This window comes from Fusarium fujikuroi, chromosome FFUJ_chr04 (genome assembly GCF_900079805.1).
Source record: "Fusarium fujikuroi IMI 58289 draft genome, chromosome FFUJ_chr04".
NCBI lineage: Eukaryota > Fungi > Ascomycota > Sordariomycetes > Hypocreales > Nectriaceae > Fusarium > Fusarium fujikuroi.
Genome location: NC_036625.1, coordinates 1,310,153 through 1,323,423, shown reverse-complemented (window position 1 = coordinate 1,323,423; position 13,271 = coordinate 1,310,153). Strand labels below are relative to the sequence as shown.

Below are 13,271 nucleotides of genomic sequence, written 5' to 3'. Positions count from 1 at the left end.
GTGATGGCGACATTGCACTGAGGCGTAGATCTACCCGCTCATCTCGCCCAAAAGTCCCGATCTCTTTATAAAACAAGCAAAAATGGCCGAAAGGACGATACCCGCTGTGGATAATTCTTGATGTGAGGTCGAGCCCCCCACTGTAACTCTGTAGTTTGTGGTGTTCTGGTTGTTGACCAATACAAACAACGGTAATGCTTCTCATAATAAGGGCGAACTTCGATAAAGTACTATGATAAGATATTTTCAGATATCTTAAGATAATTATGTCATGAATCTCGATCCATTCTGGTTGTTTGAGTGCTGGAATATGGAAGACAATGGAGCGGCTACCTACCTAGTTCTAGAATTGGCGCAGGGATTCTTAGTGGCTGGTCTTCTCTATCGGTTTCCATTTTTTTCTATCCTCCGCCTAACTTTATTCCACGACACTCTGACATTGTCCTTCAACTTTTCAGTATAATAATCCGTCAATAGAAACCCCCAAACTCGATCAGACTCATAAAAAGTCTGTCAAGTCAAACAAGACTTTTCATATAGTGAGAATTCCGTGCTTTGGCCTACTCAAAAAGCACTCTCACTTACCGAGTGAAGCCATACCAACTCATCCACATTATGCTCAAGCAGCTCCCACGCCTTACAATCACTCGTCTATACAACACTACATTTGCACCTCGCTTCTCCAGTACAATGTCCAGCAACGATCAGCAAACGCAGACAGGGTCCAGCGAAGCTAAGGACACCAACAAGACACCACTTCCTCTTCCAGCCCCAGAACACGCCGCCGCAGACCAGGGCGATGACGTGACGTCTCTTCGTGTGGGAGAGTCTGTTAAGCTCGACGCCATGGGCCCGCTCGTTGTAAACACGGATGGAACTATGGGTAGGATTGGAAACTGGGCGGGTATGACTGAGCATGAGAGGGCGCAGACGTTGAGATTGCTGGGAAAGAGGAACAAGGAGAGGATGAATGTTCTCAAGGCTAAGAAAGCGGAAGAGGAGCAAAAGTCGGACACCAATGCCGAGAACTGAAGATGATTTAATGCTACGAGGAATGATAGAAGCCTTCGGATGTTCGGATAATGCGACGAAGATACTGGAAATCAGATGCAATGGATGACATTACGACTCATGTCACAGACACAGGCAGAATAGACTTTTTGAACGTGTTGAACCTTGAGAAAGTAGTTACGGAAACGATGTATCGTATACCCGTTGATATCATTGCAAAACAAAAAAAGCCCTCACAGTTTGTCCTGTCATCCGAACACAGGGACTGGTCTCTATCAGTTGCCTTCAAACAACCATGTATATCCATCATATCGTCATCCACTGAACGTCACCTCACGAAACCTCGCGATATTTTAGGTTGTGCACCATACAAGGCAGCCTTGATGGCTAGCCTCAGTGCCCCGTCATCATGCACCATGTATCCCAGAAATTGTTGAAAAGATCAGAATTGAACGCCACATTGCCTTCCCCAAATGCTCCGAGCCAGAACGCCGCCCGTCTTCGCCGCCGTATTGTCATCCCCGACGCTATACGACGGATCACCTCGTCTCTTCCTTGACGGCAGACTTAGCTTTTGACTCGGACTTGTCGGTAGACTTGGACGCGGCAAACTCCTTCCATAAGGTGACGATCTCGTCGTTGCCTTCGTTCTTTTCAACAAGGAGGTTCTTGAGCCACTTGTTCTCCATCTCAAGCTGTTGGACTTTGCTCTCCAGGACAGAGACCTTCTCGGACATCTCCTTGGCGGATTTCTCAAGAGCCTGCTCACGCTGCTTCTTCTTGATGCGGAAGCGGGCGCTGGCAGCAGTGTTGCGTCTTCGCTTGTCCTCCTCGGCAGCATGACGAGAGGCTTCCTCAAAATTGAGGCTTCCGCGGCCGGCACCAGGGCCACTCTCAGAGCCACGCTTCTCGGTTGAGGGCTGAGGAGTAGCTTGCTGGCCGTAGTGGGAGGCTTGTTGCTGTTGCTGGACGGGCTGGTAGCCCGTGGGGGCGTTAGGCTGCATAGATGGGAAGTTTTGAGCACCATCCGCGAAGCCGTTCAAAGGAGTGGACGGGTAGGTGCCAGTAAAGTCGGGGAAGTTAAAATCGCCTGCCATCATAATGTGGTCAGTTGATGTCGAGAAGAATCAAGTATCATGACGAAGACGAGAAGAAGATAGTAGACATTGAGAGTTGAAGAGTAACAGATGGTCTTGCATAGGCCCTTGAGGCCTGGGGAAGCAGGCTTTCCCAACTTGGGAAGTGGTTGTGAAGTGCAGGGGTGCAAGTCGATGTCGTGATCAGTGCCGGCAAATCACGAGATATTGCACCATAGACACCACCGCCCTCCAGCCATTGATATCGAGCTGGGGATTCCAGGCGGGCCACACTCAAGTAGACTTGCGTCGGGGGACAGCTTGTCCCCAATGACAGAAGGGCGTGATGCACATCGAGAGCAGGGCTCTCAACGGAAGGTGGGGGTAGCAAGGTTAATGGCCAGTAAAGCAGTAGAGACGCTGTTCATTGCCGATTTCAGGGTCAGGGTGTATGAGGCAAGGATTTTGACTACCCGCTTGGACAGTGGCCATACGTCTGGAGGAGAGAAGGGAAAACCATGGGCGACAACAAAAACGAGCAAGACGGATATCAGCTCATCTGTACCATCTTTGCAGGTAGAAATTCATGAAGAAAATCTCTGCTTTGTGTCGAAACCAATGCTCCCGTCTTGACTCGATCTTTGTCTCATTTTCCATGCTTCCAACTGCCTTTTTCAACCTGGCGTGGCCATAGGGAAACAAATGCGATACTGCAGAGATAGCAAGACTCACCCTGAATGAAATCAAAGCTGCTGGGGTTGATGTCACCAACAACGGAGGGAGCTGGGGTCATTCCATCAGAAGGCGAGGTGCTTTGAGTAGCCTCGATATCAACCTTCAGAGGTTGAGCCTGATAGTCGGTGGTCTGATTCGTCTCAAAATCGAAGAACTGAGTATTGGTAAAAAGAGCGAGATCCTCCTCCATGTTGAAAGGCTCCTCATGGGCAGTCTCCTGGCGGTTGATGGCGTTGAGGTCGCGAAGATACTGCGACACATTGGGGCCGCGACGACCGTTGAAGTTTGACATATTGGTGGTTTAATCGATGTCAAAAACTCTTTCTTTCAACAGTTTCCCCAATAACAATTTGAATTCCTCGTCGTCCCTTCGATCGATGGCCGACGTTTTTCGTTCGGTACCAGTTCCGAAAGCGGCTCGGCGAGAATGAGCGGGGTTTTGTATCGACAAATTTGCAGAGGCCTTGGTGACTCAATAAAGACAGTCACAGCCACAATCACAAGTCGATGGCTGTCGAAGTCGGTTATGTCCTTGAGCGGTCGTCGGTGGTGTTGTCGTCGAAGTCCAGTATCGAAATTAACAGTGAACGTCTTCCGAGGTTGACTCTGGGGGAATTTGAGGGGAGGAAGTGGAGGAAGAAAGAACAGGCAGTCAAGTCGGTTTTCTCAAAGTGGATGCAAAGGTGACTTGCGAGTTGAGGCCGATTGCCGCCGAAGCCACTACGGAGTGGGTAGTGAGCTGAGGGCAGTCACTGGACAATTCGTGGGATAGTGGGTGGCATCCCCTAGAGGTTTAGTGGGTTGTAATGGATGGGAACCAGCATTTTTGGCGATGAGATTGAGGTGAGCCTAGAACATGGGTCTCTTCGGCGAATAGCACAACAGTCTTTGAATGTCGCAATCCTCATCTCAGGATGATTTATGATGTTGGTTGCGACCTATTCTTTGTTGTTGCTGTGTGGTTTATTGCAGAACTCTATTCAGAACCCAATTCATTGCCCTTTTTGCAACTGAATAGCCCTCAACTGGTATTCATGATAGATAGGCTCATAATGTAGAATCTGATTACCAAGCTTCCCCGAGCAAGTACAGTACGTACATATTACCTACAGACCGTCGGCCTGCTTAACAATCACGCAGATGATGGTTCCAGCCGTCATGGATTTCCCCTCTCACCCCCCACGCCAACCACCAACCAGAGAGTTACACCAGCCCTCAAGTGTCACAGGGGGACGGCTACCTCAAGCGACGACAGTTCAGGCTGTAAATTGTGATGTAAGTAAGACGGGATTTCTCTACGGAACATAAGGAATCGATACGAATATCTGTTGAAGTTGATAAGCTTTTACTTGTAGGTAACTCATCACTTCAAGCACTGCACTTTGCAATATTCTTTGTGTGAACAGTACATAATTTTACTCTACCCATTGGCCATTGGGCACAAAACATCAGCCACGGTGGAAATTCAACTCCCCGCCCCCTGTCGTTCATCTGCAGATTTTCTCGCTTTCATCTGAAAACGTGGGTTGTCCTTATTCCTTGCAGTCCCTTCTCCGCTTCGGAATGTGAGGCGTCCTTGTCAAAACACCAATCCCTCAGTCCCAATGAGTGATTATTTCACAAATTATCACACCAGCGTGGGTAGGCTTGCTCTCCTTTACCTCAAAAGGGATGAACTGCGACAAAGAGACACTCCACTCGTGCATCTTTTGGCGTTGGTGTCACAGCCGACAGGGAGCTTCACCCGACACAACAGCAAAATTGGAGCGCCATGGAACGTGGAAATACGACCAGCCAAGCCACCGCAACGTTTCTGCTGCTCTGCAGGTGGCGATTCCGGACAGGCTCGGGGAGTTCGTTCGGCTCTTTGGCTCAGTCGAATAACTCAACTAACCGTATCGTTACAAGTCTGTTGTTTTGGTTTTCGCTAACTCTAGTTTCTTGCGCTGAGCCGAATAATCGGTGAACGGATTTCACGCACAAAGGACATTTCATTTTAAAATTCGGCAGTCGAGCCTCGGAACGAAAGAAAGCTCAGGTTACTGGAAAAATATCTTCGCCTGCTCAAAACCGAGCATTCCAAAGGTCAGAAGCAAAATAACGGCACTGCTCTGTTACTTCTGTAGGTACAGGTTTCTAGGCTAGCCCCCCACTTGTATACATGGTTAACGGTCTTCATCACACTTATGCATTGTGATAGTCCCAGACAGGCTGACAGGTTCTCGCCTTTATTCGTTGGGTTGCATATGATCCAGCCTCAAGGGTCCCTCGTGCGCTTTTGCGGCTGCAAGCTGGAACCGAGTGGAGGTCATCCCTTGCTTGCGCGTGGGCAAAGTCAATCATGATCCAACCGTAAACCTCTTGGTTCAGGTCGCTTCTTGTTTGTTGGTCGGTGCAATTCCTTGAGTTGAGCCGATGTTGAGTCTCAGGATCCGGACATTTCCCGAACTCCCCGTCAAAATTGGGGCCCCAGGAATGAAATGGATCTCTTGCGGAAATCCTTCTCATTCAATCTGCAAAAAGAAAGTGTCCCCGGCTTGAATAACAACTCGCTTGTCTGCGGCCCCAGGCCACTAGAAGAAAATTATGACACATATTATTGAGGCTCTGGAGATACTGTAGGCCTACTCCGTACCACGGGCTTATTACTCTCCGTTACATGAGGCTTCACCTGTATTACACTGCACGATCCTTGATGCGTTTGCTCCTTCAATCCTTAGTCCGTCTTGAAAAATCTGCCGGACAGATCTGCAGGATCCTGTCGAAACGTCATAACCCCTGTCCCTCGACTACGTGGGGGCATTTGTGAAGCCAATCCAGAGAGGGTTCTGAACAGACACAGAAAATCAATTCCCAGCACGGCCCGCGGGTGTCGTCAATGATTTGCCCCATTACATCGAGGTCAAGATGAGCGATTGCTTACGGTGGTAAACTTCATCAGGGCTAATAATTGGACCCTGTAGTCAGCCCGTCATCGGAACCAAACCTGTGAACGCCAACCCCTTGGTAGTGGAACCGCGGTTATCTGGTTCTGACAAGAAGCCATGAGGCACTGGAAACTCTGAACCAATCAAGTAGCTTCTCCGAGTCGGCTCATGATCATGTCCGAGTCGACCCATCGTTAGAGCCGAGTCGCTGGTTTCAACTTCTTATGAAAGGAGCATTTCCCCCCCGAAGAAAAGCGGAATGCACTCTGTCTGAAGCTGTTCAGGCAAATTGGGAATCTCCACTATCCAGAGATGCTGCGAATCCCCAAACCCGTAGTTCACGTTGAAGAACAATAGCAATGATATATCACGTGATATATCACGTGATCGATTTACAAGATGTTCTGTCCAAGATCCAGTTCTGGTCCGTGCATTCAATAGCGTTTGGTTGGTTTGGTTTGAGACGCGACTCCAAAGCGAATATCGCGTCTTATTAGAGCGTTCAAGCATTGTTTATCGACATCATCTGCCTAAAGCGCCAATTGACCAACCCAACCCAACCCAGTTAGACGATATTCAAGGGGCAAGCCTTGCGGTTTTGCTCAACGCATGCCTGGTTCAACATCTTAGATGGTTACTGTGACTTGACCATTGTAAACACAAACAGCCAAACAAACAACAATGGCCCGGTACTCTATCCCAACAAAATCCAGGCTTCCGTCATCATTGCGAGTTGATGCCTCTAATCCTGCTGTTGTGAAGAGTCTCAATAGACTCTCACGAGAGTCTCTTATTTCCCTGGCACTAGACTGGCTTGACGATGAGAGTCTCCCGAATTCTATTCCTTATATTGAGAGGAGAGATGAAGACGACGATGAAGAAAATGACGATCTTTACCCTCCCTGTCAAAGTATTGACGAATTACAACAACTTTATTTCGATATGCAACATCAAAAAGGGTCAAAAAGAGATGTTGTCAGCCGTATTGTTGAGGGCGATTGGAGACTTGGCCTGACATTATATCAACTTGCCATGGCCGATATGGCCTATTTCGAACAGAACCCAACATCTCAAAAATGGTCAGCCTATCAGATCCTGCCTCTAAAGCAGCCTTCTCAAGATGCCGGGGAGGACCAGGTGCTCAGAGTCGACCAAGAAAGCTTGACAATACCTCGGTTTCATCCATCAACCTTTCTCCAAAACCTTCAAACCCATGTGCTACCTGACGTCAAGGCACATTATCACTTTCACCGACCTACGGCCATACCCGTTCTACTACTGCGCATTCTTGTCATAGATTCACCATACAACACGGATTTTGCTCTTTCTAGTCGGAATCCAAATGGCACAGCAACAAACTTCGACTCTTCAAGGACAGTATACATTGCGTTTCCCGATGGATCACCTGCTTTGTACATTACGAAATCGCAAGCCACAGGCAACACTGGCTCGGGAGAGTCTAAGAGTTTACATAGCTTAATCGTGGATGGGGTACCCAAGGCTCTCTCACGTCCACGTGAACGATACACTCTCAAATCAGGGAACCTTCAGAGCAAGAACTTGAATGCACTCCTAGAAAAGAAGGGATCTGGACGCACAAACTCCGCAGGAGGTGGCTGGAGCATCTATTCCAACGAGGCCACGAAGATATCTCCATTGGATACCGTTATTCCAACTCCACCACTATCTCGAGAATCATCGTCCTCGAGTCTCAGTCTCAAGCGACCAGTGCCATTCACTGAATCTGAACGAGTTGCAAAGAAATCGAAACTGGTTGCCAAGGCTCGTTTCGGCGATTCGGGTTTTGTCACTGATGGTAAAGGAGTGGAAAAGGTTGACATCGTCATACAGGATCCATTTCCTTCTATCAATGAAGATACTGGCGATGCAGAAGAGAATGAAGATGGCGCCACGGCAGGGAGTAAGAATCGACGAAAGAGCAAGATTACGGCTGTCATTCGAGAGGCAGATATCGGAGCAGCAGAAGACAACGACGATACCATCTCTTCAGATCGATGGACACCAACTATCAAAGTTACGTTCTCTGGAACACATGTATGGGCTGGCGTACGGCAACTTGTAGAGGCTGGCATAATAGATGGGGAGCGGATGCCGGGGTGGATGACAGGAGAAGAGGGAGTAACAATAGGACTTGTGAGGCATGGAAGAATACGTGGATACAAGGGCTCGGGGATGTGAAACAAATGTTGGATCTATAACGGCGCATGGTCTATGTCTTTCTTCTTTATTTGATACCCCCATGACAGCATGACTGCTCAGCCAATTCCTAGCTCTCTTCAAGTCCGAAAACTGTCACTGTGTTCTTCCATGCAGCTTCACAAACCTCCTCGATACTAACTCCCTTGATACCTGCAATAATCTTGGCGACACGCTCGATATTACAAGGTTCGTTCCGCCCCTTGACCATGGCTCCCTCTTCCCATTTTTCCTTCTTGACAGTCTTGTATCGTTCCGGGACCTCGGGCTCTTTCTTCTGGTTCTTCTTCGACTGTTTTTGCGCTTTTTGTGCCGACTCAGCGGCAGTCCCATTCTGTTGGTTCTCGGTATTGGACGTCTCTTTCTTCTCGATCAGATACTTGTAGCCCTCGTGGCTTGGTCGTACCTCACACCATGGTCCATCGGTCTCAATCATGAGACGGTCGAGGTGAACTTCCTTGACAACAGCGCAGTTATCTGCAGTCTTGAAACTGCACCCATTGATACCAATGTATAGACCCAAGTCCATCAATTCGCGCATCTCCTCAGCTGTGCCAGTGAAACTATGCACTACGCCGCCCTTCTCCAACTTCTCTAGCTTCTCACCAAACGCCTCCTTCAGAAGCCGAACAAAGTCATTGTGGGCGGCGCGAGAGTGGAGGAACAAGGGGAGCTGAGGAGATATCGACGCAGCAACCTGGAGCTGAGCTGCGAAGGAATGGAGCTGTATGCTCTTCGAGCAGTAATGCAGTCGATCATAGTCAAGCCCAAACTCACCCATAGCCACAAGGCTCTTGTGGCCTGATGCTTGGGCTTCTGTCACCAAAGAAGTCAAGTCTCTGATGAGTTTATCGGTCTTTGTTGGGCAAGGGGGGTGATCTTCCGAGACCGGAGCTGAAGGATCGGGATCACATGGTGTCGTGTGCTCAGACTCGTGAGAAGGACCCGCTTCACTGAAGACGGAGCTGCTACAGGGATGAATGCCTGCAGTCCCGAAGATAGTTCCGGCTGTGGGTGATGTTGGTCTTGTTATCAGATTGATAAACAGGTGTGAGACTCACCATAATCTCTGGCAAGGGTGAGGGCATCTCGAGAGTTGCCAAGGTCTGAGCCGGTCACTATAAGTTTTGTACAACCAACTTCACGGGCTCTTTCGATAATAGCATCGAGATCATCGGGGTGTCGCTCTTTGCCGTGGTATTTGCCTCGAAAGATGGGGTCGGTTAAGTTGATACCAATCTACTAGTAACGCTGAGTGTTAACGGGATCTGATATCGGAATACGGATGTATATCGGGCGGTTGTCATACATCGATGTATCTAGGTTTGTAACTGGAGCCCTCAACGGCCTGAGGCGTTGGTGAAGAAGCCATGTTGCGGAATTGCGAGGCTTGAAATCTGAGACTTGATGTCCTGAAACCTATTCGTGCTGAAGAATGAAAACAGTGAAAGAGAGGTCTCGATGTCATTGATCTTGAACGTCTCTTGCTTGGCTCGAGCGTGAGTCACTGACTTGTTGCTGCCTCGCAACCGTAATCTCCAACTGCCTTTTTTTAGACTTGAAAACGTAAAACCGGAAGATACCTTAGTCTCGATTTATGACAATGATTGGCTCTCTGATCTACGTTTTCGTTCACGGTCTCATCCTCCCGTCAACCTCAGTTCAAGGTCCAAGCTCAGCTAATTCCACTGCATGTTCTCCTGCTTACGTAGAGCTAGAAGACAATTATTAATCTGCATGGATCTCACGTGATTTCGCGCCGTTGTATGTACCCCACCAAGCGCTGCAGCAACGCAAAATGACTAGGGGACGCGAGGACGCGATGTGGGAAAGGGGAGGAAGAGCTTTGGGTATTGCAGGCGTAAAATATATGGAATAATCACGAGTCACAATACTCCTGTCCTTGCTTAAGTCATGCGAGTCAAGTGAATTCCTATAACTCCCTCCAATCACCAGCATAACCCTCCATATCTACCAGTCAAAGCATCAAATGGGGCGTTGCCTCAGGTTTCAGGCGGGGCTTTTTAATGGATTGCGGCGATGCATGTCGCTGTTTGTCGCGCTAAAAACTTGGCGTCGCGTCTCTGGACGCGCCTCCCTTAAAACCTTCTCGACCGGGCATCCACGCGAAATTTGCTTCTCTCATCTCCTCAACAACCACAACAAAACACGACGAATCTTATAATAATTCTCACATTCTCTTTCACTGAAGCGCCGATACCCCTTCGGACGCTCTTCCACCTTTTAATCTCTTCTATCAGCAGGAATAGATCCTGCTATAACCTCAAATCCGAACTCCCCTCCCCGCCTCATCCTCCCTCATCCGCAATCATGTTCGTCAGAAAGAGAGGTATGTATGATCTGGCAACATGAGAACTCATGATGACTGACTTGGTTCATTAGATGGACGCCAAGAACGTGTTCAGTTCGACAAGATCACTGCTCGTGTCTCGCGACTTTGTTACGGTCTTGACATGGACCACGTTGACCCCGTTGCCATCACTCAGAAGGTTATCTCCGGTGTCTACGGGGGTGTCACTACCGTGCAATTGGACGATCTTGTAAGTGATTCACTCATCATGACTACTCCAAACACCAGCTAATTGACCCCTAGGCCGCTGAGACTGCTGCGTATATGACCGTCACACATCCCGACTATGCCATTCTTGCCGCCCGTATTGCCGTCTCCAACCTTCACAAGCAGACCAAGAAGCAATGGTCCGCTGTTGTGAGCGATCTCTACCACTATGTGAACCCCAAGAACGGCCGGCCGTCACCCATGATCTCCAAGGAGACTTATGAGTGCGTCATGCGACATAAGGAGGAGTTGGACTCTGCCATTGTCTATGACCGCGATTTCCAATACCAATACTTTGGCTTCAAGACTTTGGAGCGATCATACCTCCTCAAGATTGACGGTAAGATTGTCGAGCGCCCACAGCACATGATCATGCGTGTGTCTGTTGGTATCTGGGGTGATGATATCGAGCGAGTCTTGGAGACATACAACCTGATGTCAAGCAAGTTCTTCACGCATGCTTCCCCCACGCTCTTCAATGCCGGCACCCCTCAGCCCCAATTGTCATCTTGCTTCTTGGTTGATATGAAGGACGACAGTATTGAGGGAATCTACGATACTCTCAAGACCTGTGCCATGATCTCCAAGATGGCTGGTGGTATTGGTCTGAATGTGCACCGTATCCGTGCTACTGGCTCATACATCGCCGGTACCAACGGTACATCGAACGGTGTCGTTCCTATGCTTCGTGTCTTCAACAACACTGCTCGGTATGTCGACCAGGGTGGCAACAAGCGACCCGGTGCTTTTGCCATCTACCTCGAGCCTTGGCACTCTGATGTCTTCGAGTTCCTTGATCTCCGTAAGAACCACGGTAAGGAGGAGGTCCGTGCCCGTGACCTTTTCCTTGCCCTTTGGATCCCTGATCTTTTTATGAAGCGTGTTGAAAAGAACGGTGACTGGACACTTATGTGCCCCAATGAGTGCCCTGGCCTCGCCGACTGCTACGGAGAGGAGTTCGAGGCTCTGTACGAAAAGTACGAGAAGGCGGGCAAGGGTCGCAAGACGATCAAGGCTCAGAAGCTTTGGTACGCCATTCTTGAGGCCCAGACTGAGACCGGAAACCCATTCATGCTCTACAAAGATGCCTGCAACCGCAAGAGTAACCAAAAGAACCTCGGTACCATCCGAAGCTCCAATCTTTGCACTGAAATTATCGAGTACTGTGCCCCTGACGAGGTCGCCGTCTGCAACCTTGCCTCTCTATCTCTGCCCTCCTTCATCAACTACGATGAGGCTTGCTACGACTTCAAGAAGCTGCACAAGGTCAGTCAGGTTGTTATTCGCAACCTGAACAAGATCATCGATGTGAACCACTACCCTGTCCAGGAGGCTCGCAACAGTAACATGCGCCACCGACCCATTGGTCTTGGTGTTCAGGGTCTTGCCGATGCTTTCCTTGCTCTGCGCATGCCCTTCGAGTCCCCCGAGGCTCGTGAGCTCAATAAGCAGATTTTTGAGACCATTTATCACGCTGCGCTGACTGCCTCCGTGCAGCTGGCTAAGGAAGAGGGTCCCTACTCCACCTTCAAGGGTTCCCCCGCCTCTGAGGGTATTCTCCAGTTCGACATGTGGAACGTCAAGCCCTCTGACCTCTGGGACTGGGAGACTCTTCGAGAGGAAGTCAAGACACACGGCATCCGCAACAGTCTACTCCTTGCTCCTATGCCTACTGCCAGTACCTCCCAGATTCTGGGCAACAACGAGTGCTTCGAGCCCTACACCTCCAATATCTACCAACGCCGTGTTCTCGCTGGTGAGTTCCAGGTTGTCAACCCCTGGCTGCTCAAGGACCTTGTCGACATGGGTCTGTGGTCCGATGCTATGAAGAACCGCATCATTGCTGAGAATGGATCCATTCAGAACATTCCCAACATCCCTGCCGATGTCAAGGCTCTGTATAAGACTGTTTGGGAGATCTCTCAGCGCCAGGTCGTCCAGATGGCTGCTGATCGAGGTGCCTTCATTGATCAGTCCCAGTCACTGAACATCCACATGAAGGACCCCACGATGGGCAAGATCACCAGCATGCACTTTGCAGGCTGGAAGCTTGGCCTCAAGACTGGCATGTACTACCTTCGTACACAGGCTGCTGCTGCTCCTATTCAGTTCACTGTTGATCAGCAGGCTCTCAAGCTTGCCGATTCCAATTCAGCTCAGATCAAGCCTCTGAAGAAGCGTGCTCCTCCTGCTGGTTCAAGCTACCTCATGTCCTCGCCCTCAACTATGGGACGTAGTGAACTCAACGGTAGCAGCACTGGCTCCCAAGACAGCGGTTTGAACGGCAATGCGGCCAAGGGCCTGAATGGTACTACAACGGTACCTGGGCGTGCACCTACCATCAAGGCTGATGTTGAGGAGGGTGACAGCCCCAAGGCTCTTCCTACTGAGCCTGCCGAGAAGGTTCAAGAAGAAGAGCTGGGTGTTAAGAAGAATCCTCAGTCTGAGGATCAAGACAAGGACAACGAGGATCGTGAGCGCGATATCTACTCGGAGGCCGTCCTACAGTGTGAGTGGCAAACGTTCCTTCGGCGTGAATTGAAATACTAATCGTGTAACAGGCAGCATTGAGGATCCCGAGTCCTGCATTATGTGCAGCGGTTAGAAAACAGCAAGAACTGTATACGCACGTGTACTTGTGACGATGGATGAGTTGAAAACGAATACATGTTTTGGGAGGCATGCTACGATACAGCGAGGGAAAGGTAATTTGATGTTTGGTTATGT

The 13,271-nt window shown here is 49.4% G+C and overlaps 5 protein-coding genes; 3 read left to right on the top strand and 2 right to left on the bottom strand.

Annotated features, from left to right (window-relative positions):
- Positions 1–615: 615 nt before the first annotated feature.
- FFUJ_13411 (uncharacterized protein) lies at positions 616–1,032 on the top strand (the record flags this gene model as incomplete). Its single annotated transcript, XM_023576093.1, has 1 exon — positions 616–1,032. The coding sequence occupies one exon, from the start codon at positions 616–618 to the stop codon at positions 1,030–1,032; it is 417 nt and encodes a 138-aa protein (XP_023429298.1).
- A 518-nt stretch (positions 1,033–1,550) lies between these two features.
- On the bottom strand, positions 1,551–3,114 carry FFUJ_13410 (related to regulatory protein cys-3; the record flags this gene model as incomplete). XM_023576092.1 has 2 exons in its annotated part: positions 1,551–2,101; positions 2,820–3,114. 2 exons carry the CDS (start codon positions 3,112–3,114, stop codon positions 1,551–1,553), a joined length of 846 nt encoding a protein of 281 aa, XP_023429297.1.
- Positions 3,115–6,430: 3,316 nt separating this feature from the next.
- On the top strand, positions 6,431–7,948 carry FFUJ_13409 (related to trfA protein; the record flags this gene model as incomplete). Its single annotated transcript, XM_023576091.1, has 1 exon — positions 6,431–7,948. One exon carries the CDS (start codon positions 6,431–6,433, stop codon positions 7,946–7,948), a length of 1,518 nt encoding a protein of 505 aa, XP_023429296.1.
- An 88-nt stretch (positions 7,949–8,036) lies between these two features.
- Positions 8,037–9,338, bottom strand: FFUJ_13408 (related to deoxyribonuclease; the record flags this gene model as incomplete). XM_023576090.1 has 3 exons in its annotated part: positions 8,037–8,974; positions 9,028–9,205; positions 9,276–9,338. 3 exons carry the CDS (start codon positions 9,336–9,338, stop codon positions 8,037–8,039), a joined length of 1,179 nt encoding a protein of 392 aa, XP_023429295.1.
- Positions 9,339–10,297: 959 nt separating this feature from the next.
- Positions 10,298–13,149, top strand: FFUJ_13407 (probable ribonucleoside-diphosphate reductase large chain (un-24); the record flags this gene model as incomplete). XM_023576089.1 has 4 exons in its annotated part: positions 10,298–10,316; positions 10,370–10,527; positions 10,581–13,053; positions 13,106–13,149. The coding sequence occupies 4 exons, from the start codon at positions 10,298–10,300 to the stop codon at positions 13,147–13,149; spliced, it is 2,694 nt and encodes an 897-aa protein (XP_023429294.1).
- Positions 13,150–13,271: the final 122 nt, after the last annotated feature.